The sequence below is a fragment of the Rattus rattus genome, chromosome 3, assembly GCF_011064425.1.
Source record: "Rattus rattus isolate New Zealand chromosome 3, Rrattus_CSIRO_v1, whole genome shotgun sequence".
Lineage (NCBI taxonomy): Eukaryota > Metazoa > Chordata > Mammalia > Rodentia > Muridae > Rattus > Rattus rattus.
Window position 1 is genome coordinate 25,562,809 of NC_046156.1, and position 27,265 is coordinate 25,590,073.

The 27,265-nt window shown below is 43.0% G+C and overlaps 1 protein-coding gene across 2 annotated transcripts in view; it reads right to left on the reverse strand.

Moving 5' to 3' along the window:
- Positions 1-9,027: 9,027 nt before the first annotated feature.
- The window catches only part of Ppa2 (inorganic pyrophosphatase 2), a 71,388-nt gene continuing 53,150 nt past the window's right edge, over positions 9,028-27,265 (reverse strand). Inside the window, exons 8-12 of one of the 2 annotated variants that reach the window (XM_032897294.1) lie at positions 20,057-20,184; positions 17,224-17,309; positions 13,465-13,534; positions 10,486-10,525; positions 9,028-9,214 (exon numbers count right to left, since the gene is read on the reverse strand). In XM_032897294.1, the coding sequence (XP_032753185.1) occupies positions 9,189-9,214; positions 10,486-10,525; positions 13,465-13,534; positions 17,224-17,309; positions 20,057-20,184 (350 nt within the window). In that variant the 3' untranslated portion in view covers positions 9,028-9,188. Of the gene's footprint in view, positions 9,218-10,485; positions 10,526-13,464; positions 13,535-17,223; positions 17,310-20,056; positions 20,185-27,265 lie in introns of both variants that reach the window. The other variant, XM_032897293.1, reaches the window with a different exon arrangement.

Below are 27,265 nucleotides of genomic sequence, written 5' to 3' on the forward strand. Positions count from 1 at the left end.
GTGTTTTGGGCTCCTAGTGACCCTTGCTAGGTAGGGCAAATAGACCAATGCCCAGTGACTATTTTTCCTTTTTTAAAAAATAAATGTGTATGGGTCTTTATCTGCATGCATACATGTATATCTGTGACTGTGTGTATACCTAGTGCCCACAGAGGTCAAAAGAGGACATCAGGTCCCCTGTAACTGGAATTACACATGATGTTAAGTTGTTATGTGGGTGCCCTCAAATCTATCCCTTGTTCTTTCAGAAGCAGCAAGCACCTTTAACCATGGATCTATTTCTCTACCTTAAAGTTATTAATTTTTTTTATTTTTTGAAAACTTCTTTCACTTCTACAATGGATCTTGGTCAATGTCCATTCTCTGCTTCCTTCCTCCACTTCCGGCTCCCCCAACTTATCTCCCATCTCTCTCCTGACTACATGTGCGTTTTTGCTGTTTATAACTCACTGAGATCAACGAGTGGTGCTCATGCGTGCAGGTATATATGCTCATCTCCTAGAAGACCTACAACAGCCATGCTCCCGAAGCAAAAGTGACCCCCCTGTCCCCCAAGCCTTCAAGTGCCATTAGCTACTCAGTTCTGTTTGGGTGGGGCTTCAGGAGCTCCCCTACTTTGACGCTGGAAATTTTTACTCATCTTGCATAGATCTTGTGCCAGTAGCCACAGCTGCTATGAGTTCATGTGGGTGACAGCCATTGTCACATCCAAAGGACAGCCTTTTACAGTTTCCTCTCTATACCCTGGCTTTTACATTTCTATCCCCAACAAACACCACCTTCAGCCATCCAGATGTGCATGCACACATAAGTTATCAAGTACGCTCATGTGAGTCAGATGGTCCTTCTGGGGAGGTAAGGAAGATGAGAGACAATGGCGGTTGACTCTCCCTTCTCCAAGAAACAGTAACCGTAGTCTAATGTGGAAACTAATTATAAGTCAAATACTTTGTCTGTTTGTATCAGTAAATTCCTTGCTAGGTTTATATCAATAATTCCACTAAAGACCAACTCCAAATACCTGTAGGCTCTCAGTAATAAATTGTGAAAGGCTTTCATGGGATGGCCAAGTGGTCAAGAGGGAATGAATCTGCCATTGCGTATTTGGTTAACATCAGTTCCAGCTCCCACATCCTTGTTTTCTCTGGAACTGTGCTGTTTTAAATTTTTCATTCAGTGTGAGCTAGGAAGAAAGTCCGAAGCTAATCTGTTGTATACCCTGGGAAAATAGCCACAAAAACAGATGTTAAAATATTGACTTTTTTTTTTTTAAAAAAGTTCCTCCATTTGCTTAAAATAACAACACACTATTAAAACTCACTGCATCTGAGGGTCAACACCCACTTTCATTGTTTGATGTATTATGGAAAAGAGAGACACAGATTTGCATACATCAATATCCTTTTCCTGCATAGGATCCTGGGGGCCAAGGCAAGCAGTCCTCAGATGAGCAAAGGGACTGCTACCACTGTAAGACAAAACAAAGCAAAACAAACAAACAAACAAACAAACCAAAAACCAATGTATTCCCTTTGTTACAAGTTGCTGAACAGTGAGTATCTTCCAGTGGAAAATGTTAAGGCATACATAACATCTTTGGATTTACACTCAATCTTTAAAGTCACGGTCACAATTGCAGGAGACACTACCAGACTGGTCCACAGTAAAAACTAATTTTTGAATGAGAGCCCGCCAAGAAATTCTTACCACTGAAAGGAGTCTGCACGTGAAGAATATCATTTGATTCTAAAACCGTCAATGTTGTCAATAGATTTCAGTAGGACAGAAACTAAGGACACGAAATTAAAAATTATTAATGATGTGCATGGTGATCTCCTGCTACACAGTCCAAGCAGCCATTAAGCTTCTAACCTTCTGCCGTAGCCTCTGGAGTAGCTGGAGTGTAGACCAGTCCCTCCACGCCTGGCTAACGTGCTGGAGAGTCTCGAGTGGTCCGGAGCTCGCTGTGTGTGTAAACCTGTGGTGACTCCCTCTTCCTGTCCCTGGAGTGACAGTTCCATGTGCCACCACACACAGCATTTTTTTCTTCTCTTTAAATAAAGTCTCAATGTGTTGCCCAAGCTCGTTATCAAGTGCCTTCTGAACAATTTCTGGATAGGAACTTCAGGTACAGAACATCGCCTGTGGCCGTCACACAATGTTCTGCACAAAGGACGTGTAGCTCGGACAAAACAAACAGGAAGCCACATTTGGGGTTGAACACCCCCTTTCAAGCCAGTTCTATCATTGGCTCTGGGCAACCAACCTTGGTGTGTGCTGTATTCCTCTTCATACAAGCAAACGTTCCTATTGCTTGAGCAAGTTCTGTATCCCAAGTCCTCTTTCAGATTTCAGAAAAGCAACTACAAAAAGTAGGCCTGGGGACACATGCCCGTTAATAGCAGCATTTAAATGGAGGCAGGAGGATTAAAAAAATCAAATTCAAGGTCATATTCAGCCACTTAGTGAGTTCAAGACCAGCTCGGGCTACATGGCACCTCCAAAACCCAACAGAAACTGCAGCTTACAGTCTACAGCTCCTGGGCCCTTTGCATGCGTGTGCATATGCATGAGCCCCTGTGTGAGCGTGCTTCTGGCAGCACGAGGGAGAATGTCTAATACCATACATTTTAAACTTTATCTGTTCTAGAGATGTACTCCTATGACTTTCATGGGTATGGCACTGCTTCAAAAGGTGGAGGGGGTGAGGGTTGGAAAATGAAACTTCAGTGTGAAATCCAAGAGCTCTAAAATCTTCTCTAGTAGGATTTTTAAGTATTTCTGCAAATGGGGCAAGGATATCAGAGGAATGACATTTGATATTGTGGGAAAGAGAGAGAAAAGTGACTTTGTCTGTGAGAAAAACATTTGTGAAATAGAGTAGCCCGGACGAAGCAGCTCTAAGTGGGACAGATGCCCTTAAAACTATTTTTATGAGACTATCAATTGAGCCGTTTCAATTAGATCCACATGGGTTATGTTCCTCTCATTCTGTTTTCCTGGGCATTCTTAGTGCTTGTGCCTTCACTCTCTCCGGGTTACTCGTGGTCTCCTGGCAGTGTGCTGCTCCTGTTATTTCTGGTCTGAAAAGCTCCTCTCAAGGTCAGGAGGGCACATTTTAAACATGGAAGCTATTACTGGTCATTATCCAAAAATCCATGAGGGAAGCCATTCTGGAAGAAGAATGTTGGCCTCCGAGCCTGGAGTCTATTTTTATTGTCGAGGATTGTGTGTTTATTTTTGTCTCCTATTGTACAAAAGGCAGCAGTGGACACAGGGAGATCAGGCTTGGATGTTAGCTTTGTTCCCAGGAGCTTTGGAGGAATCTTGTGTGAGAACTCTCAAAATGACTGCTGGACAGATTCCTCCAGAGAGAAAACACCCCCAGATGGGTAGCAGGAATCACTTATTGGGAAGGCAACAGAATGTTCTAGGTCGCATGGGGAAGGTCCAAGGGATGTGTGAAGAGTGGGGGTTGGGCTGCTTCTGTCTAAGCTGTTGTTGTTCACACCTACTGAGGCAGCAGCAGCAGGAGATCATTTAGAAAGGATTTTTAGCACAGGTTGCCATGGACGGTGAGTGGGATTTTGGGTGGGAATAAGGCAACTTTGGGGGGAAAAGGGAAAAGTAATATCGAGAACCATATCTTAAGATTAAATGAGTATCCTGACTCCAGGGATGGAATCCATGCACATTAAAAGATAATAAGCCAACTTGAAGCAACTGATACAGGGCTGGCAAGATGGCTCCGTGTGTAAAGACTCTTACTACCAAGCCCAACTACCGGCATCTGGGTACCCATAGCCCACAGAGGCCTCTGAAGTCCGCACTGGCGTTACATTGTTTACACACACACACACACACACACACACACACACACACACACACACAAATAAATAAATAAATAAATAAGTAAAATAATAAATAAATATAACCTAAACCCTGATACTTAGTTTAGCGTCCATTTTGGGGGTCAAGGGCTCTTAACGTGATTGGATTCTTCTATTTCAAAGCTCTAACATAAGCTTTTGGAATGAAAGGAAATCTCCTCTCAATACTTTGAACTGCATCATCGCAAGATGCGCCAGGTGCCCAGGGCCTGTAACGTCCAGGACTCCGCTTACTTTTTTTTTTTTTTTTTTTTTTTTTTTTTTTTCGAGCTGGGATCGAACCCAGGGCCTTGTGCTTCCTAGGCAAGCGCTCTACCACTGAGCTAAATCCCCCAACCCCTCCGCTTACCTTCTATAAACGATATAATGTGATAAGTAAAACAGAAAACACATCCGCCTTTCTCATAAGGCACCTTATCAGTGTGACTCAACAAATACTAATTGCTAGTGTATAAAACAAATGCTTTCAGAACTGTCACGATACAGCCTGTCTCGGTGATTTTAAAGTTCCGAAGGATAGATAATAGGATAGATAATAGGATAGATAATAGGAATAGATCTTGAACAAGCCAGACCAATCTAAATACTGGGCATCGATTACAGAACAGTAAAACAAACAGATTTCCCCAGGAGGCCTGGGGCAAAGGGTCTCAGGAGAGGGCACACTCTAGCTGGGTTTCAGAATTGGGACCAGCTCAAGCAGCAGCATGGAGACACCATGAGAGTGCATTGGTCTGGGTGTCTGCAGTCAGAGCTCTGTTCCAAGCTATGGGAACCTCACACAGAAGCAGCGAGGGACAGTTTTGTTCTACACAAATCAGTGTGATTTTGACAAGAAGGGACGGCCAGCTCAGTTGACCTGCTGGCTTCCCCGAGGGCGTGGTTGGTTTTGAAGGTCAGGAAAGTGATCCCGGCAGGGCCACAGCTGCACATCTGCTGCCCAGTGTTTGAGGCTTTAGCCAATTCAGACCGTTTAGCATTCTTTGGTAACTTCTTTCAAAAGTGTCCCCATCTATTTGATTCTTTTTGTTTGTTCATTTGATTTTTCAAGACAGGGTTTCTCTGTGTGGCCCTGGCTGTTCTGAAACTCTGTAGACCACGCTGGCCTTGAACTCAGAGATCTGCCTGCCTCTGCCTCCTGAGTGCTGGGATTAAAGGAGTGCGCCACAGCTGCCCAGCTATTTTATTTTATTCCCGTTTTAATGTGATATCTCATTGAAAGTTTTACAATATAATCTTTGCACTTTAAGCTTTCACCAGGCAATGGGAAGGACTGAGTTCTTCGGCAGGCCCTCCCCCGATCTGAGGTAGGCTATCACACCCTCACCAGTTAGTTTAGCCCGTACATCTTCAGAGCCTGCATATAGATTTTTTTTTTTAAAAAAAGAAGTCACAGAAATAGAAAAAGACATCAAATATCTAATAAAGGAGCAGGCAAAGAAAACACGTAGACGAAATGCAATCTATTGCGAATAGCACTAGTAAAACGAATGGCGATTCTGACTGGGAGCTGCACGGACGCACTGCCAATCACCCAGACACTGACAGGAAGCGGGAGACAGCAGAAGCTCAACAGAACTGACGGGCTGGATTCGCCGTGTAATACCTTGGTAACGGAAGGCAAAGGGAGAGGCACGAGGCATGCCCCGACCATGCTCACAGCCACAGGCTCCTTCCTCAGAGTAAATCAATATAGTTAATGAGCACACCGGCTCCTAATAGTGACGTGTTCACGGTAAGGGGTGGGCCCCTCGGTAGAGCAGCAGTGCTAACAGCAGCAAGCAGGAGAGAACCACGAGGATGGGGAAAGTAAACAGGAGCTGGGAAAGTCTTGACAGTTTCCGTTGGAGCAGCTTTGAGGAAGACGAATCTTGGATCGAGACCTTCTGATTCACTCTATTTGTGGGACTAGCTTTCGTATTACCTGACAGCCCACTTGGGGTGGGGTCAGTTTTGGTTTTCTTATCTGTTTGAGGAAGTTTTTAAAAATGATTACAACCTGCTATTTCCCAATGGTTTTCCTAATATTAGTATAAAATTTATTCAATTCAACTGCCCCACAGGATTGGGCTGGGGAAAATTAAATTAGATAAGCTGGAAGACATTCTAAAATAATGACCAAAGGCCAACTCAACCAAATGTAATTGTCACCATGATAATGACAACTAGGTTTAGGGTGGCAGCTCAGAGGCCATTTTTGCTGGGCACAGAGAAACCCTGAGTTCTCTCCCTGGCTCTACAAGTGTGACGATTTAATTCAATTTTATGTATTATTTATGAAAAAGATCACACGCTATGAAGCAAACTTGTATCACTGAAGTGTTAACTCTTGGATAAATGATGACTTCTGGGTACTGCCTGCCAGTGGAAAGGGAAGCAGGCGCACCCAGACACAAGTCTTCCAATACACAGAAGAAACACACTGTGGGAACAGGACTGAGACTGGAGGGAAGCGGGGCGGGTCACGTGACAAACCCCGGCAACTACGACTTCCCAGACCAGCATCAGGTGCAGATCTGACTGCCACAGCCCATACCCTTATGTAGTGTTTGGGCCAATCCCAAGCCCCTAAGTCCTTGGCCATTCGTATCTTGCTACAGCATCGCCATGCTCCAGTGAAAGCCCTGCCTGATGAGGTAACCCAGGAGTGGGGGGAGTAGCCTCACTGGTGAGGACTTCCGTGAAGACGGGAAAATGCAGTCACCGCCCTCGCCTGGGTTCCTTTAGACGGTCTTATCTGTGTTCTGGGAGCCATCTTAGATCTAATGTCGTGTACCATAGATCAGGCTTCTTCAAGGGATTGCAGAAGTGTACGGTGCCTTGTTCTTCATCCCACATTTTCCTTCACAAAGTTGACTTCCACATCCACCACAACTAATCTAGCCCTTCCTTGAAAATTCAGCCTAATTTTTTTAAATTGCAAGGCTAAGTATTCTATATTCATTATACATTATACATTTTATATATACTACACAAATTATATAAATATTATCTATTAAATTATACATATTATATAAATATTAGTTATATATAATTTATATAACATATCTAGCATAAACATAAATAATATATATATAATTTGTATTATATATAATAAATGTATATGATATATAAATAAAATGTTTATACATATTTTATTTTACATACATTCTTTTTATTTTCACATTTAAGTCAGTGCCTTCTTAGGATTTCTACCTCTGTGCTCAAATACTGTGACCAAAAGGAACTTAGGAGAAAAAATTTCAGCTTACAACTAACTCTAAGATCACACTATTAGTGAGGGAAGTCAGGGCAGGAGCTTAAGCAGAGGCCATGGAGAAGTGATGTGTCATGTTTCACTCTCATGGCCTGTTCAGCTTGTCTTTTTATACTACTCATATCCAAGATAGCACAGCCCCAGTGGGCTGCCAACCTCTGCCTCACTCTCACAAACTAGGAAATGCACCACAGATTTGCCTACAGGCAGCCCGATGGGGGCATTTTCTGAATTAATATTCTAGCTTGTGTCAAGCTGACAAAAACCAACCGACCAACCAACTGACTGACTGACCGACTAACCGACCAACCAACCAACTAACCAACCGACCAATCAATCAACTAACCAACCAACCAAAACCCCACAAACCTCACCATCCAGGACAGTCAATATAGCACTAAAAATATAATCTTCCCTTGAGCTCTTTTCTACCCCTCAAAGTTGTTTATACTGTCCCAAAGACTTCAAGAAAGTCTTGCTTTCTTGCTGAGCTGGGGAGAAGATTAATTTGGTAAGGTGTTTGCTGTGTGTCAGCACAAGGACCCAAGTTCCATCCCCAGCACCCAGCATGCTAGCATGTGACTGGCATCTCAGAACTGAGGCAACCCAACCAAATCAGTGAGTCCTGGACCCCAGCAACAGACCTTGTCTCCAAAATGGTGCCTGATGCCTGAGGAAGAATGATACCTGAGGCTATCCTGTGACTTCCACATGCAACCCCCACACGTGCATAGAAAATGTTTGTTATCTCTATCCTCATGCAGAGGGATGCTATGAACTTTGCCTTCATTGTAAGTGAGAAGCATCCTGCATAAACAAGCTGGAAAACCCATGTGACGTACAGCTTGCAAGTTAATAGTCCTAATCCTGGCTCTGAACGTTATTAGTTACAGGATATCTCAGGACTTCAAATACCGAGTGAGCAAAATCTACTTTATAGGGTAGCATCACCAAAGGTGCTTGGCAAGTGGGAAAAAGTATGGTAATAGTATTTTGCCAACCACAAGAACCTAACAGTGAATGCAATCATGAGACCAATGGAAAGGAAAAGAAAAAGATGGGGCAGGACTGACAGCCAAGTTAACAGTCATGAGAGTGTGAAAGTATATGCCTACAGTGGTGTGGGCAGCACCTCAGGACAGGGCATGAATGTCTGGAGAAAATGGGAATTTAGGTTTTATTCTCTGGAATACAAGAGCTATTGAATCTATTTTGAGAAAAAACTGAGAAAATAACTCTGGAAATATGGAGTATGGGTTTGGAACAAAGCCAGGGACAGAATAATCAATAGTATGGAGGCGTGAGCAGGAAGCTGAGCTAGGGCCATATGGGCAAGGCAGAGAGAGGGGACCTGGGAGGGTGGAGTGTGCCCAGTGAGATGGGGCAGCGCGCACGTGTGTGTGTGTGTGTGTGTGTGTGTGTGTGTGTGAGTGTGTGTGTATGAGTGTGTGTACAGGAGTGTCCTCACTTATGAATAAAGTGGGGTCCAGAGCAGCATTCTTCCTCTGAGGATCTGAAATCTCCATGGAGATGAGAATTAAAATCGAAAGGACGGAGTGAAAAGCTGGAAGGTGTGAGGGCCTCTAAAACAACCAATCAGAGGAAAGAGCCTTAAGGCAAATAACCGTGCAGACAGTGCTAAGGAAGGACAGCTTGGTTAAAAGAGCCTTTGCCAATGACGGACTTGAAGACAGTCTAGAAGTTATGAAAATAATAGTAACTGGTAAAAACTTTACTGTTAAATTCCTGATTTTGACATTTAACCAATTAGACACAAAAGTAAATGAAATAATTAGCTAAACGATGCCTTTAGATTCAAATATGAAATTAAGTGGAACCCTTTCTTTCTTTTATTAATATATAAAAGAGAAGTTCAAAATGTTAGTATTTATTTACAAGTTTATTTAAAAAGTTTTAACAATGATGTCGGACAGGAAGTTATCAGACGGTCACCCGCTTGCTTCACAAGAGCAGTAAAGGAGAAGGAGTCCCCGGGGTCCTCGGAGGTTTAAAGTCTCGGTGCAGAAGCCCCAGAGTCCCCATCAGTTGCGGAGGAAGTGCCACACTTCTTCTGTTTAAAGTACGGGGAGATGGGGCGGAGGGAAAGACAAGGGGGGAGGGAGGAAGAATGAGACATGTTGAGTTTAGAAGCGTCCAGAAAGAGTTTTGTAAACGTCTCTACAATCTTGTCACGCCATCTCTCTACTTAAGACTGGCTACTGTCTCCAGTTCTTCCGTGTTTCCAGTTGACTCACGCTTCATATAAAACTACATTAGAATTCTAGAACCTCTCACAGTATTTTCTGCCCCCCTTTGAGGGCATGTTCGTCTCTAGTGAAGAGTACAGAAGTTAGCCCTCCAGCAACAATTGGAAAGGTTTAGAAAACCCTTTTTGCTGTAAAATCTGGTTGTTCATTAAATACCCAAAAGGAGATGCACTACAAAGAAAGCGTGGCTGGCAGATGAGGGCCACACCTGCTGTCCCATGGGACCATGTCTAGGGACGCCCTCCCTCTAAACGTCTAGTCTAGCAGCTGAGTGCAGTCAGCTGTTCTCATTTTTTCCTCAAAATTCGCTAAGTTGAATCTCCTAACACTTTGTATTAAAAGGCCAAAAGCGTCATATTTTGAAGACGCATGGTAACGTGTGTGTGTGTGTGTGTGTGTGTGTGTGTGTGTGTGTGTGCCTATGTTCTGAATTGTCACTATTTACTTCCTTCTCAAAACAGCTTCAAATAAAGATAACCAAGATCATGGAACTTAGTTTTAGCCATACGGTATATCTTGTTTTTAAGACTTTCAGTTAAAATAAGTGAGTTATTAAAATGCCTTCAGATAATAAATCTTTTAGATTCAAGTTTCTGGGGTTGTCCTAAATTTACCAGAATTGGCTGGACTCTCTCATTGCTTCACGCAGAGCCATCAGTCATGTGACTGAGCCACACTGCAGCACACTAGAGCAGCCACGGGGAGTCACCGTGTCAGCAGACCAGCTAGCCCCAAACTAACAACTGTGCTCCTCCTCTGTTGAAGTTAGGACAAATGATATTTTATTTAATGACCATCTGAAATCTATCTTACTTAATTTACATAACTTTTAAGATAGTTTTATTATTTATTGGTTTCTCCTGTATAAACAAATGTATACATTCTTGCTCTCGGGAACCATAACAAGGTTGCTGAGACAGTTCAGGCTGAGGGCACCTGCTGCCAAGTCTGATGACCTGGATTCTACGCCCAGAGTCTATGGCAGAAGGACAAGACCGACTCCCAGAAGTGCACGCTCACTCTCAGTCTCTCTCTGAAATGGACAAATAACGTTTAAAAGAGACAAACGTACCTTCTACACTGCTTTCTTTACTCATTGAAGGTGTTGGGATCTAAAGGCAAGGACAGGAGAGAATTCGTGTATTTAATGTTTATACATGGGAAGTGAACACAACAGTATTTTTATGAGATTATAGAATAAAATTGACTCTGACTTCAAAAAAGTAAAGATTCCTTCTGCTTTACTGGGGTGCTCACTCCTTCTAAGAAATGAGGCCCCAGAAGTAGAGTCAAATTAGACAACACACGTTTAGAAATACCTTCTGTCAGTAACCCAGGTAGCCCACTGCATCCCCTACCCTGTAGCTGAGTGTGTGAAGACATTTTCTTTCAAGCCACACTCAAACAACAATACCTGGGACTACCTCTAAGCAGCCTGTCCTGTCACACTCTCCCCCCGTGGTTGCATTACCAAAGCAAGGCTCTTGATCAGTTAGTTATAGGTAGATCCTTAATACATTTGCCAAGTTATCAATGGTTTAGTCAATTTCCCTTGAAATATATGGAGGAAGAGGGGAGGAAGAAGGAGGAGGGGGAGGAGGAGGACAGAGGATTATCATTATTATTCAATACATCTTCCTCTCTCTCACACATAAAAACATGTTTAACGAGGCTGGTTTTGGGGCAGCAGGTTAAAACAAGTTTAAGAATATGCAGACTGTAAACTCCTCCTCTTTTGACACCGTTGTATCTTTTTAAGCTCACATTACAAAATTCTTTGTAAAATTCATTGGCTAGGTTTCCTGTCTAAAATTAACATCTGTTTCTAATTGGCACTGCCAACCATTTCAGAGAGAGAAGAATGTTGCAAAAATATAAAATAATCAAGCAATTTTTTGTTAGCCTAAAAAGAATTGCAAAAAAGGAGCAAGCATGTTATCTCTTAAAACATTACTTAAATAATCTCAGGCATTTGGGAGGCAGAAGCAGGTGGATCTCTTGAGTTTGAGGCCAGCCTGGTCTACAGAGTGCGTTCCAGGACAGACGGGCCTACACAGAAAAAACCTGTATCAAAACAAACAAACAAACAAACAAAACAAAACAAAACACAAACATAAATAAATCTCAAGAATGTTATTTCTCCATCGTTAGGTCAGATTTCTTGGCTGGTTAAATATATTTAGAACACATAAACCTCTATTTAAAAGAAATCAAATGTTATGGGACACCAGATAATGACAATTGGAGTTTTGTCACAGTTAAGAAACACCTTCACATTAAAGAAGAGGATGATATTTAAGTTTGAAAGTAACAGCCATGGTTTAATGCAAAGCCCCAGATATCTAACTCTTCAATATTGGCAATTATTGGGGATTTAGCTCAGTGGTAGAGCGCTTGCCTAGCAAGCACAAGGCCCTGGGTTCAGTTCCCAGCTCCGGAAAAAAAAAAAAAGAAGAAGAAGAAGAAAAAAATATTGGCAATTATTTCTTGATTTTTTTAATTGAAAATTTATTTTTCATACCATGTATTCTGATAATGTTTTCCCTGAACTACTCCAGGTCCTCCTTACCTACTAGCTCCTTATCTTCTTTTTGCTCTGATTCTGACCCATGACAAGGACAACAGTGTGTAAGTTTATTTTCCTAATCTTATCGACTGACACCTAGTTTCAAACTTCTTGTGTCTGGTCTTAGAGGCACATACACTAGTATTTCTAAATCTAGAGGCCAACTTAAGAACAGTGAGTTAGAAGCTTCTTCCGTCTCCGTAAGAATTACTTAGCATTCTTTGAATTATAACCATCTACACTGCCAAGCTAACCACTGAGTGAGGGGCCTTTCTTTTCCCATGGACTGGAAAGCATGCAGCAGCACAGACTTTTAAACTCTTGGCGATCTGACGACTGTGAGACTGCACGGCATCTGTTATTAGCTCTGTGGGACTCGGTCTTACTTCCTCACACAGGCTGCCTTGGAACTCAGTATGTTGCTTGAGTCAGTCCTAAGCTCACAGCAGTCCTCAGGGTCCCACAGACTAAGACACAGGCATCCTTCTGCCTCCGGCCTTGGACTTCGAAGGCTCCCCCATTATGCTCAGCTACCCACTCTTCACCGTCCACAACACCAGTCTCACGTGTGCCGCCCCTTTCCTGTGGAGCTGTCCCAGACTCCATAACTACAATTCCTATCCTCTCCTTACCATTGTATCCCCTCTTCCTGCCTATTTTTCATCATGGTATTTCTTGTCCACTGAAAGCCTATCTATTACCCATCTATATTTATTATTTATCTTCCACTAAAATAAAACTTTCAAAAGGATGCACATTTTTGTATCTATTTTTTTTTTGGTATGCACTCTAGCACTGATTAATTACCACAGAGCAGGCTATAATTGAATGGCTGATGAATTAGTGGTGGGAAAATCCAAATTAGAAGCAGCCATAATTAACAAATAACATTTAGGAACATTTTAGTTGTTCATAAAGACCTAAATTTACTAGATTCTACCTCATAATTAGTTAAAAGCCCTTAATTTATAAGGGAGATTTTTTAAGCCTGAGATCTCTGTTAAGTACACTTTATATACCTAATTATCCACATATTAATGTTCTTCTTTGGTGATCTCTAATTGAGAACTGATACACTGGTAAAGCCAGTTGCTGACAGGCGGCACGAAGGCGAAGGGCTCTGAAGCCTCCGAGGAAGCAAAGCTTCTGACTTGGGAGGGCTGCATGAAATGACAGGAGGGCTCTAGGAACTTCAATCTCTTCAGCCAAGTGCACCTTCTCTATGAAGGTGACTCCTGGAGGGACAACCGACTGGGACAGCAGAGCACAGAGAGGAAATGCACGCAGACGGCCATGACGGCCTGGGAACATGAAGACAATTGGAACCCAGAATTTACGAAAATAAAAGCTAACTTTAATTGCGTTATTTCATTTTACGCTTCCCAAGGGTCTTGACATGTTTTGCTGCTACATATTTCAGAACCTTGGTAAGCCGTCTTACGGTATCTACACGATTAGAAGACACCTTGGATGCAGGCTCCTTACCGATTCAACTAGTGACCTTGCTTCCTCTGTAGTGCAGTGGAAAGGGCTATCACAGATGTGCACGTTCACACTGCAGGAGAAAAAGGAATGCCAGTTAACACAGCCGAAAAGAGACTAACGTCGCACACGGCACGGGGCGATGACGTCAGCCGGTGACGGGGGAATGGAGCTGGACAAGGAAAGGTACTGTGAAGAGGGAAGGACGCACCTCACTGCACTCTTGAGGTTATAACAAATTTAAAATCAGATCCAACCCACGGCCCAGGCCCTGCTCCCCGGATGACAGCAGAGGCCACCACTGACTTACATACAGTAAGGCCAATTTCTAAGTTTCACAGAAAGGCTGGCGGGTTGAAATGGGTGTAGATATCAGAGAAGGGAGCTCTGACTGAGTTACTTTTTTTAATCAAAGGAAAAAGTGACTAGCAATGATGGTCTCCTCAGAGATGAAGGGGAGACACAAACACTCATTTTCTCTCAGAAGGACCTAACAGCTACACAACACCAAACTTATCTTCACCACTGCTTTGCGTTTGAAACGTGTTGGGAATCTGTGGTGCGAAGACCTGTCCACTGTGTGTGTGTGTGTGTGTGTGTGTGTGTGTGTGTGTGTGTGTGTTTTTAGGCTCCATGCGTCTGTAACCCACAATGGTGGCTATGGTAGGTCCCATCCTGCTTAGCATTATAATTCAGGGTAGAACTTAGCTTCACTTTTGCCATGAACAATGTTTAATTTATAAATCATCTGTAGATTTTTAAACAATAGTATTTAGGTATCTATTGATGTGTGTGTGTGTGTGTGTGTGTGTGTGTGTGTGTGTCCACTTTGCCACAGCATGCACGTGGAAACCAGAGGACAGCCTCCAGGAGCTGCTTCTCTCCTTCATCCAGATGGGTCTGAGGAATTGAACTCAGGCCATCAGGCGTGTGAGCAACTGCCTTTACCTGCTGAGCCATCTCGCTGGTTCAGATCTTTTTGTTATTTGTTTTAGTGTTCTGAGGTAGTCCATGCTATGTGCCCCATGGTGGAACAGAACTTTCCATCTCCCTTCCTCAGCCTCTCCTGCTCCAGGCCCCCAGGTGTGCACATGGCACTCAGGTCTCTGTGGAAAGGCTTCATGACACATGCTGGTCATATTTGAAGTTATAACTTCTTTACATTTCCTGTCTCCATAGCTCTTGTCTGAATAGCTCGGAAACTGAGAGCAGTAGAGTCTGAAGCCAGCTGTGTCTCCAATGAGAGTAAAAGTAGTAAGAGGCCTGGAGAGATGGCCCAGCAGCTTACAGCACTTGTTGCACTTGCAGAGGACCCAGAACCCACATAGTGGCTCCCAAACTTTTGCAACTCCAGTTCCAGGGGATCCAACACCCTCTTCTGGACTCTGGGCAATGCATACATATGGTGCAGAGGCGAGCAGTCCAAACACCCATACACATAAAAAATGATAAAGTAATAAAAAATTAAAGGCCACAGGCAAAACAACTAGACACTTCAAGGTCTTAAGTGCTCGTCCTCCAGAGATAGCATAGTGTGGGATAAGTCCGTTCTACCCTGTATCTGCCGGGCAAAGGGAGGTGAGAACACAGACAGAGCTCCCATAATTAGGACTGTCAAACCAAATGACCAATATCATGTAAACTTCACAGGAACTTTTTATTTTATTTTCCCAAAAATAAAAATGAACATGCATGATTTTAAAAACTAATTGTTCTAAAATTCAAAATGAACTGGATGCAGTTTTAATGTGTTAATCTGATAATCCTGTCTCTAATGTGAGCCTCCACTCCTACAGCAAAGGACTGCACAATCTGCACCGAGGAAGACAGGAATGGCGGCATTAGAAACGAGCAACATTAAAGCCAGCATTAGATCACTCTGGAATACTGATTTTGAAAATTTTTTCAATTAAATATTTGGACAGGTAACCAGTATATGCCGACTGGCTCCATGACCTTTTTCACCTTGGGTTATTATTAGTCAAAAAGTCAGCATGTATTTTAGTCAGTAAAGTGTGTCGTCCAGAGCAGTGGCTCTCACCCTTCCTCACGCTGTGACTTTTAACACAGGTCCTCATGTTATGTTGTCCCCCAACCATAAAACCGTTTTGTAGCTACTTCCTAAGTGTAATTTTGCTTTAAAAGTGTCATGAATCGTCATGCATGTCTGTGTTTTCAAATGGTCTTGGGTGATCCCTGTGAAGGGGTTGGGCGATCCCCAGGTTGAGAACCGTTGATCTCTAATATAAGAACATGTATGCACACACATGTGTGCATGCACACTTGCTCCTCTACCAGGATTAAAGTAACTTGTACTGGGGTGCCTGCAGGTATAACGTGATTACTGAACTGCTCCACGCTTGCTTAGCTGGGTTTGGCGGCATGGGCCTGTAATCCCATCTGCTGGGGAAGCTGAGGAGGGAGGGCAAGCCCACGACCTGCCCAGCACAGAGAAGCTCAAGGCCAATATGGTCGATATGGTGGGACTCTGTCTCAGAACAAAAAAGGAAAGAGAGGAAAAGTTTATCCAACATTGATTTTTATTCACTTGTGAGTTCAAAATGTACTGTGTGTCAAGGGCTGTTCTGGATGCTGGAAATAAAACACAGAGTCAACGAGTTCTTCACATAACTTGCAATCTCCAGATCGTTCAGCTCTCAAACTCTCAATGGCTTTCGGGAGGAGCTGATAATCACTAAATGGTTGGACTACGGTGTAGGTACCCAGTGCAAAAAATGACTGAAAATAGCACAAAAGAGTGGGCTTTTAAAAAAATTTTAAGGTACTGAATTTTTTTTTTGCACTAAATTTATAAAAGTCCTAGCATTGCAAAACTGACTGAATAAATAGTTTAGAAATGCTGTACAGTGCATGCACAATGTCAGGGACTGAGCCAAGGAGACACAGCATTGCAGCTAAAAATCACCAATATCAGAAATGCTGTGCGTACCAAGCACACATTATACTCAGAAATTAAACGGGACAAAGTTACAGATTAACTAGGAAAGAAATGATTATCTGGAAATAACATACAAAAGAAAAGTTATAGGGTTAAGAATATACGATTTTAATCAATGGAAAATTATTGTCTTCAAGTCAGTCAGAGGCTCCTCGGACAGAGGCTCACAGTCATGAGGTATCGAAGTCAGTGTCCAGGGTACGCGCTGTGAGGGCTTTGCACTTTAAAGTGGCACAACCAAGAAAAACCAGGAAGATAACACAAGGGCGTGAGGCTGCTGCTGCATCTGCACCAAATGCTCCTGAAGCAAATAGATGCAGGACTAGACAGAACTGGTGGTACTGACTGGCATGTAAAAGAACCACGTCTGTATGCGCGTGTGTGTGTGTGTCTGCTGCCACCACACTGGCACTACAAGAGGATGCTCTCTGATTCTGGAAGTGAAGAACAACACAAAACACAATAACTCCAAGACATAAATATTTTGGGACAACTGAAAATGTTTCTTTCATCAAAATTCCTCCTTACTCCACCTTGCACCCATCGCAAAACAATGCATTAAACATTTGTTTACTAATAAACAAATGCCAGTAATTTTCACTGAGACAGAACATTTGATAGACATGAACCGTGTTGGATTCCTAGCTGTCAGTGACAGCCAACCCTCGGCAAAGCCACCAAAGAGACGCTCGGGAATTTTTAGGAAAAAGAATTGAACTCCCTTCTTTGAAACTCTGGGGCCTGAGCACTCAGAAAACTGACAGTGAATTAGCATTGTATGTGACCAGGAGACACATCCTTACCAACTGATAGATCCCTTGTCACACTTCTTCATCACCATCTCTTTCCAATGTTCATGTGCAGAGTTAATAACGTCGAGGGCAAAAGCCTAGTTTCAACCAAAAACAGACAGAGCTGGTTATGACCTAGTTCCAACCAAAGTCGTGTTCTACCCATACAGAACTGTAAAGTGCATGAGCTCTGGATTGGGCAACAAGTGGAAAACCTTCCCCGCCGAGATGCAGGAGTGCACTTACCTTCACTAGGCCTCAACTTCCTATTCAGAGAAGCAACACAGAATGAGGGTGGGGTGGGGTGCAACCTGTGTACGGGGCAGGCAAATGAAAGCCTGTGGGTCAGATATGGGCTGCTACCTCCTTTGGCCCATGGATGCTTTAGTGGAACAATGGCAGTATTGAGAGGTTAGGGAGTCATACTATGTCTGTAAAGTGTAAAACACCTGCAGTCTGAAGACACAGTTTGCCCGTCTTGGATCCAAACCACAGAGCTAATGATGAATAAATAAAATGTTGCAGTGCCATGCTTGGCACCTGGGAGGGAGAACGCACATGTGTGTGCACCTGGGAGGGAGAACGCACATGTGTGTGCACCTGGGGGAGAACACACCTGTGTGTGCACCTGGGGGAGAACGCACCTATGTGTGGACCTTGGGCGGGGGAGAAAGCACATGTGTGTGCATCTGGTGGGGGGACACACATGTGTGTGCACCTGGGAGGGAGAACGCACATGTGTGTGCACCTGGGAGGGAGAACGCACATGTGTGTGCACCTGGGAGGGAGAACACACATGTGGATCTCATCACTGCATGACTACACGCAGTCTAACTGTAATTTTGGACAACTCACTGTCTAAAAGCACTGCCCCAACTTTTTCTTGGTACTAATTCATAATCAGCAAATGAACAAGCATTTGGCTAGGTGTATATTTAGTAACATTTACACAATAAAAATCTCTACTCCAAGGAGAAAATTAATTTTATTTATTTTTTTCAAATTTAGTTTATGTGTATGTGTGTGCATCTGAGATTATTTATGGGCACTGCAGGTTGGCAGGAGCCCTGGAGGTCAGAAGAGGCTATGAGGTGCCCTTGAAGATGAGTCACAGGGAGACATGACCCACTTTGTGGATGCTGGAAGCCAAACCTGAGTCCTCTGCCAAAGCAGCGAGACCTCGGGAGCCATGCGCCAGCTCTCCGGGCACGAGAGAAGCTGCTTATCTTTCCCCACTAAATGTTGCTTCTGTTCCTTAAGGAGAATCCTTATTTTTTAACTGATCCATACTAGCTTTATGCTCCTCAATTACAACTAATAACTATCATACCGAAGAAATAATCTTGGGCTCTGAGATTGAATCATAATGAGAAATTTAACCTGTGAAATACAATTCTCTCAAGTATACAGATGAAAAAAGGAGGACGGTGTTGTTCTCAATGAGGTGGCATTGGGGTGCTGTTCTAGATAGGGGATAATTACGTGGATAGTACAGGGATGGGTTCTTAGACGAAATTATTCAGATAATTCTGGTTGTAGTAAATTCTAGCACCTGCTTAATGAAATGGCAAACCCTAGAATTAAAAATGGGAGCCATTTGTAAACCTCACCAAGGAGGCTCAATTAAATGTTCTTGAGTATTTTAATGGCAATCACAAAAAGCAATTCATAAAATGTCTGCTGTTCCGAGAATGATCTAGTCATAATACAGAAAGAGTCAGAACACAGCAGACACCTGACTCCGTAAATTCACAAGTTGCCAAGCTGGCTTTGAGGCAATGAAGAAGTGTGTGTGTGTGTGTGTGTGTGTGTGTGTGTGTGTGTGTGTGTGTGTGTGTGTGAGAGAGAGGGGGGGAGACCAAGGACTTCCCCCTTCCACTGGTGCCCTTACTAGGATATTCATTGCTACCTATGAGGTTGGAGCCCAGGGTCAGTCCATGTATAGTCTTTGGGTAGTGGCTTAGTCCCTGGAAGCTCTGGTTGCTTGGCATTGTTGTTCATAAGGGGTCTCGAGCCCCTTCAGCTCTTCCAGTTCTTTCTCTGATTCCTTCAACGGGGGTCCTATTCTCAGTTCAGTGGTTTGCCCAGCACTGCATTTTTAAGACAAGTATAAAATACTTTTTATATTTTTAAAAACCCTTGTGACATTAAGGATCCTTTGAACAAGCCTTTTAAGAAAGCTCTCAGTCCAGCAATCAATCCTGCAGTGAAATACTTCCTGTCATTTTTAGGCTTTCATTGAATGCATTGCTTCACTTATACAACATACTTCCTGTGCCCTATTGGAAGTTGGTGAAGAGTGTGCAATTTATTTAGTGGTAACCACTTTAAAAACATATTCCATATTTTAGACTCGGCTCCTCGGCTGGTTCTCTCCATTTGTGTCATACTAGATTAGAAATATTCTTATGGAAGCTTTGTGGCATTCTAATGGGAGCATTCTTTACCAGTAAGGCAATTCAAGTGTTCTCTTAATTGTTAAGCAGCTTCATCCAGTCTTAGTAAGGTTTAGGTCAGAGGGAACACTGGAGGGATTTACATTAAGGGAAAACAGCCTCCTCAAACCAGGAAACGAAGCATTTTTCTTCATATACCATTTGCAAAGTTTAAACTAACTCCAAAACTCCTTCACTTTCTGGGATGAGTTATAAGTAGATTAGCTTTGTTCATTCACTTAAATATTCCTTAAAACATGAATGCTAACGCCCTTAAATACAGACATCAGTGAAGGGCGCTATCCCTTCCTTTCGTATCTGATATTAACATCCACATCAGCTCATCTAAGTGAGGCCTGCGCTATCAGACACTAAGAGGTGTGCTCTCAGATATAGGTCCTCATCTTTACCTTGTTTTTGAATTCTCCATTAAAAGCAAACTTGTTTTCTGGTTTTCCATCTGGTACCTTATAGAGTCTAAACCAATTGACAGTGGCTTCTAGGTAACCTGGTTTGAACTTCTTAACATCATCAATATCTGAGAGGGAAGAAACAAAAACATTTTGTTAAAAACACAGCACCGCAGTTAGCCTTGGTCTGAGGAAGCAGGAAATGCTGGGCTTAGTCCGGTTTACACCGTAACCATGGCAATCGTTGACATGTCTCAGGTCACATGCAGACTTCTATTTCCCTATGTAAAATACTGTTCCCTCAGATTAACCCTTCAGTATTCGGATTTCTTGGTTTGGTTTGGTTTTATTTTTTTTAGATAGAGATTCTCTGTGTAGCCCTTGCTGCCCTAGAACTCGATTTGTAGACCAAGTTAGCCTTGAACTCAGGGATTCACCTCTCTGCCTCCCTACTGTTGAGATGAAAGGTAAGCGCCACCATGCTGAGCTGGGCTATAGGCTTCTTTTTGTCTGAAACTTCACAGAGCTACACAAGAGAGGAAGCAACAGGTTCCAAATGGTTATAAAGTGTGAGGAGGCGTCACAGATAGACACGGGATGGCAATATCAGGCGACGGAGGGAAAGAAGGACCAGAGGAGTCCCGTGAGTAGTCAGACAGGAGCGGAAAAGGCAGACGGAACAGCAGCATGTGGGAAGCAAGGGAGTAAGCCACAGGTAATAACACAGGCCAGGGCGGTGTGTTAAGGTGAGGTGGAGGGAGGAGACACCCCAGAGAAGGGTCAGTGAGGAACACATACCAAGACACGGATTCGTCTCATCTGACAGGCAATGGGTGGGGTTAAACTAGTAAAATCAGTTTCTGGACTCAGTTTTTTGTTTTTTGTTAAAAAAAACTAGCCTAAAAATTAAGAACACAAACGAGTAGTACCCAGCAGGCAGTATACTGACAATGGACAGGAAAGGCTGCGGGAAATTTTATCCAGTATTTCATGAACTCTTACTATGTGAAAGCTGACGTACGCAAGGGAGGATGCGTGCCAGAGCTGTCACGGCTGACACTGCAGGAAGAAGCAGACGGCAATTCAGGGGCAAACGCCCCATAAAGAAGAATGAAACCAAATAAAGAAGGCAGCTGTGAGTCGGAGGGACTTAAACAGGTTAGGACCGGAAGGGTACAAAAAACTCAGCCCTGGTTTCCAGGGTTTACTTTTAGTGACACACGCTGGAATATAACTGGAAGTAAAATTACTGCACTGTGATTGCTTAAACCCTTGTTCAGTGGGGCCCGCAGGAGGCGGTCTTTCTAATATTCAATTTACAAGTATAATAACTACTTGCCAATATACTGCAACTAAAGGAGAAGTTAGAACCATCCTGAGATGTACAATTTTTTGCAGCAAATAACAGATGTGGTAAACCTGGAAAATTAGAAGCTATAACTAAAACCAGGGAACGACACACAGGCAGGGAGAGTCCAGACACTGCTTGGTGTGGAGTCTTGTTGACACACACACACACACACACACACACACACACACACACACACACACACACAAGCGTTACTTCCTGGCTTGCTCACACTTGCCCCTTGCTTGGTATACAGGGAGAGGTCGCACACCGTCAGAGCTGGGAGCTTCATGTAAGCGAGATGGACCTGGTAGAGTAGAGGCCAGCGCAAGAGAGAGCTTCAGTTTTCTGACAACTTGCCTCTGATTTAAAGTCTGACATGATACTAAGGGCTACACATCTGTCCAAAACATTTTGAAACAAGAAGCGTCAATGTTCCAATTAACCAAAGGGAGTGGGGAGAGCAAAGAGAAACTTGATTAAAAGGGATTGTGTTAACGAAAGCCACGTCATACTGATGCAGCCATTGTAACTGATGGCAAATGCTTTAAGACTTAGTGGGGCTCCCACACAGAACCCTTCCAGTAAGGCGCACTCTGGCCTGGTTTACAGACTCCCGAAATTCCACAAACTCCTCACCTAAAACAATGTTGTTTCCTCTCCAAATTCTTTTTATCTTCATATTTTCTGTTCATCTGAGAGGTTCTTTCTAAGGTGGATTTTCCAGTATCATGTTCTTAGATCCCTGTATTCTCACAAAGCATCCTTGGAAACGGACTAAGTCCTTTTATTCCAACTTAATGTTACATGTTCGATTGGGAAAATAGTATACTAGTGTTGCACTAAAAATGCTCTTTAATTTCCAAAATAATTTCTTATACTTCAATCTGATGGATGACTCTATCCCTGTACCTCATCCAATCCATTGGTTGTTTTTTTTTTTTTTATCCCACTGTCTAACACATTTTACTATCTTTACCTAACACATCAGTTTCAAAGAAAGAAGAGGCTGACCATCCAGTCAGTGCCCTTTTCAGTCAAGGAAGCTCTCCGCTCAGAACTTATGGAGGGACCTTTAAGATACCATCAATTAAAAATGTCAAGCATTTGATAATGCCAAAAACAAGTGCAGATCTCCAGTAGAAGCTAAGTCTGCCAATTCTCAATTAATTACATCCCTGGGGGAAATAGCTGCATTCTCAAAACCGACACGAAGCTCAGACCAAACCAGAAGCCCGCAATCTTAACATTTTGAAATCTCAATAGTAAACGTCCACCCAGAAATCCAGCTCAGTGCATGCCCTTTCCCAAGGCATGAAACATTGTACTTAAGAGTGGTAAGAAGATGCACAGAACACATTTTGTTAAACATAAGGAGAGCACAGCTAAGAGAGCTTGACAGGCTTGCTAAGATTTGTGACGAGAGTAAACTATAAATCAGAAACACAAGATGTTCAATTCTTAACCTGTTTTTTTTTCTAGTTGCATAGTTTTGCTGTCCAGCCAAAGGTGTTAGAGATAAATGCAGCTGTGTCTATACGTTTCCTTCACCATGGTAAAATACGCACAGCGTAATACTGTCCCCTATAGTCGTTTTAGGAGGTTAGCTGGCATTGTGCCCATCCATAATGTCTAACTGTCCACCTGCAGACCTGCTCTGTCGGATGCATTTTTATAATTTATGCTATTTTAAAGAAAAGTACATTTTTTCTAGCCCCCATTTATTCCCACTCTTAGGATTTTATATGAAATTTTATAATGTGGACAATTATGTATTTACTGCAAAGATGGATGGCTCCAACAACAAGCACAGAGAAGCTGGAAGTGCTTATTTATAAAACCAAGCTAAATACATCTCAGTTTCTCTTCTGGACCAATCAAGCTCTTTGAGTTGAACCACTTATCACTTTGCTGAACCAATGAACAAAGACTGCACTGTGTACAATATCCTGACTGTCTTGTGCAGTTGGGTTTTATCTTGGCCGAGTATCAGGTGTCTTCCTGCCTAAGGCATTCTGCAATGGTTACCTGTGGCTGTAGTTAGGGATTTAACTGAACCTTATGTAAGTAAGTGAAAGTGTTATTACAAAAGTGTTGGCTTCTGTGAAACTAAATTTGAAAGTTCTGAAAAAAAAATCCAATAAAACTAGTGACTAAAACCATCTGTCATCAATTTAGGACTGGTAATAAAACTGAGAAAAACTGAACATCTCCAGTGCATGCAGACTGCTGGGCTAGTGGTGTGAGAAAAGCAAAACTCAAGGGTTCATGCACCTCAGTGGACTTTTTGTAAAAGATTATCTCGTCCCGTTATTTGCATGTATGAGTGTTCACCTACACGCGCACCACATGCATGCCCAGTATCTGTGGAGGCAAGCAGAGGCCTGGAATTGGGGTTTCAGATGGTTGTGAGCTGCCAAGTGAGTGCTGGGAATCAAACCATGGTCCCCTTGAAGAACAGTCAGTATTCTTAAACACTGAGCGTTCTCTCCAGCCCCTAAAAACGACTCTTGTATGAACTGCAGGAACAATGATTCAAAGTCGTTCTGCTATTTATGTTTTTCAGGGGAGAGACAGAAAGGAGAAATACCTGGCAGTCCAATTGTGCTCTAAGATCTGAGGGTGGGTAGAACAAAGTCCTGAGATAGAACTTAGTGAATGATGGGGCTTTCGAGGGGAGAGGGGCAGCCACACACTTGTTATACACAACTTTGTTTTTCAGACACACCGGAAGAAGGCATCAGATCCCATTACAGATGGTTGTGAGCCACCATGTGGTTGCTGGGAATTGAACTCAGGGCCTCTGGAAGAGCAGCCAGTGCTCTTAACCACTGAGCCATCTCTCCAGACCATGCACAACTCTTAAGAATCGCATTGAGGACTTTGGCTCTCATGTTGAAATGGTTCAGGGCAGAGCACACATGTAAGAGGAAGACATCTACATTGCCAGGCGGAGAAACAATCGCCCTGCTTAGAGTAACACCCGAAGCAAGAGTCCCAGAAAGAGTCTTACGCAGCTGGGCATGGCGGTGCAGGTGCAGGCCTTCAATCCCAGCACTTGCGAGGCAGAAGTAGGTGGATCTCTGTGAGCTTGAGGCTGGCCTGGTCTACACAGTCTGTTCCTACACAGCTAGGACTATGTAGAGAGACCCTGTTTCAAAAGAAAAAAAGGGGGGGGGAGCAGAGGTGGAGTGGGAGGGAAAGAGAGAGAAATGGAGTGAGAGAGAGAGAGAGAGAGAGAGAGAGAGAGAGAGAGAAGAATGTCTATATTCATTGAAGAAAGACATTAAAGAAGAAATCAGAAGATGAAAAGATCTATGCTCATGGATAGGTAGGATTAATATAGTCAAAATAGCCGTCCTACCAAAAGCAGGTTCAATGCAATCCCCATCACAATTCCAACATAATCCTTCACAGAACTTGAAAGGACAAGTTTCGTATGGTATCACAAAAACCTAGGATAGCTACATCATAAATAATAAACTAAAAACAAAACACTGGAAACATCACCATCCATGGTCTCAAATTTTACTACAGAGTCATAATAATAAAACTAGCACGCACGGTACTAGCAGAAACCAGATGGGCTGGTGACTGGAGTCACACCGAAGGGCCAGGTAGATGTAAATCCACAGCCCTAAGGACACCTGATTTCTGATTAAAAACAAAACAAAACAAAACAAAAAACAAGAGAAACACACACTGGAAAAAGACAGCATCGTCAACAAATGGTGCTGGGCCAGCTGCATGGCTGCATGTAGAAGAATACAGACAGAGCAGTCCTATCACCCTGCACAAAACTCAACTCGGATTGACCTCAAGGTAAGGACAGACACCCCAGGTACGGAAGAGAAAGTTGGGACTAGGTTTGCACTCATCGGCACAGGAAAAGACTTTCTGAGCAGGACGCCGACAGAGCAGGCTCTAAGATCAACAATTAATAAATGGGACCTCATGAAACCGAAAAGCTTCCCTGTGGCGAAGGACATTATCATCTGGAGAAAGTGGTGGCCTAAGGAATGGGCCTTTATATCTGATAGGGGCTAAAACCTAAAATACATAAAAGACTCTAAAAACAAACCAGACATAAAAAAAGTCAAGTAACCCAATTAAAAATGGCGTACAGACCCAAACAGAGTTCCGAAAGATGAGAAAGGCTGAGAAACGCCTAACAAAGTGTTCAGCGTCTTCAGTCAGTAGGGAAATACAAATCAAAACGACTCCATCTTACATCAGTCAGAAAGGCCAAGACAAGAGAACAAGGCCATGGGACACGGGAAGCCCTCACCCACTGCAGATCTGTGCTGTGGACATCAGTGTGGTGGGTCCTCAGGACGTGGGGACTTGATCTGCTCTAGGGTGTACACCCCAAAGACGGCTTCCTACCCCACAGACACTTGCTCAGGTTCACTGCTGTATTCAGAATAGCCTGAGACTGGAAACAGACTATATTCTGTCAATGGATGGATGATAAAGAAAAGGTGGTATATTTACGCAATGGAATATTACTCTGCTGTCAAAAAAAATCATGAAATTTGAAGGATGGACTAGGGAAAAATAATCATCCTGAGTGAGGTTACCCAGACCCAAAAGACATACATGGTTATGTGTTCACTTCTACGTGGATGCTAACTGTTAAGTCTTCATTAACAAAGCTGCAATGCACAGACCCACAGAGGTTAGCTATGTAGAGAGGAAGGAACTGGGTGGGAAGGAAGGATCTCCCTGGGAAGCAGAAATAAAATAGAGTCAAAATAACAGAGGGTGGAGAAGAAAAAGTCCATAATGTTAAGTAATGATCTGAAACAGGAAAGCAGAAAGAGTTGCCAAAGTGTTTTCCTTCCTTTTTTTACCTTGCTTTTGGGATCTGGTGTTCCTGTGTAGCCCTAGCTGTCCTGAAACTCGCAATGTAGAGCAAGCTGGTCTCAAGCTCACAAACATCGTGGCGCCGAGATTAAAGTTGTGTGCCAACATGTGTGCCTACGGTGTTCTGGAATAGTCATGTATATCTGGTGTCGTGATATGTTGGAAGTATGAAATCTGCCTTTTGATTTTGATTTTATAGGGGATGACAGTTAAGAGATTGCATGAATTTTAGAAGAGACTTTGAACTTTGGACTTTTAACATTGTTGAAACTGTTACAGACTATGGAGACTCTGGAAGTTGGACTGAATGCATTTTGTATTATGCTGAGGCTAGGTACGGCCTCCACAGACCCATTTGGAGCCAGAGAGTGGAGTGGGGTGACATGAACATGCTCGGCCCACGGGAAGTGGCACTACTAGGAGGTGTGACATTATTGGAGGCGTGGCTTTGTTAGAGGAAGTGTGTCACTGTGGGGATAGGCTTTGCAGTTATGTTCAAGCTCTGCCCAGTATGGAAAGAGAGCTTCCTCCTGGCTGCTTGCAGAAGCCAGTCTTCTCTTGGTTGCCTTTGGATCGAGATGTAATACTCATGGCACCATGACTGCCTGGACATTGCCACACTTCCTGCCATGATGATAATGGACTGAACTGTAGGCCAGTCCCAATTAAATACTGTCCTTTACAAGAGTTGCCTTGGTCATGGTGTTTCTTCACAGCAATGAAACCCTAACTAAGACATATGATAATAAGAATTCAACGTGGCTAAAAGAAAAAAACCACATGCAAAAGGATTGTGGGCACACATAGCATACATATGCATGCATAGAATTTACTTCAAATATTTTTCTATTAAGCATACCTTTTACTTGTTGACACTAAAATGCCGACACAGAATTAATTTTTAAACTGAAAAGATAGTGTTGGAAACCGAATCCAGGATCTCCCGAATACATGCTAGACAGGCGCTTTACCACCAAGGTAGTTTAGCTAACTTT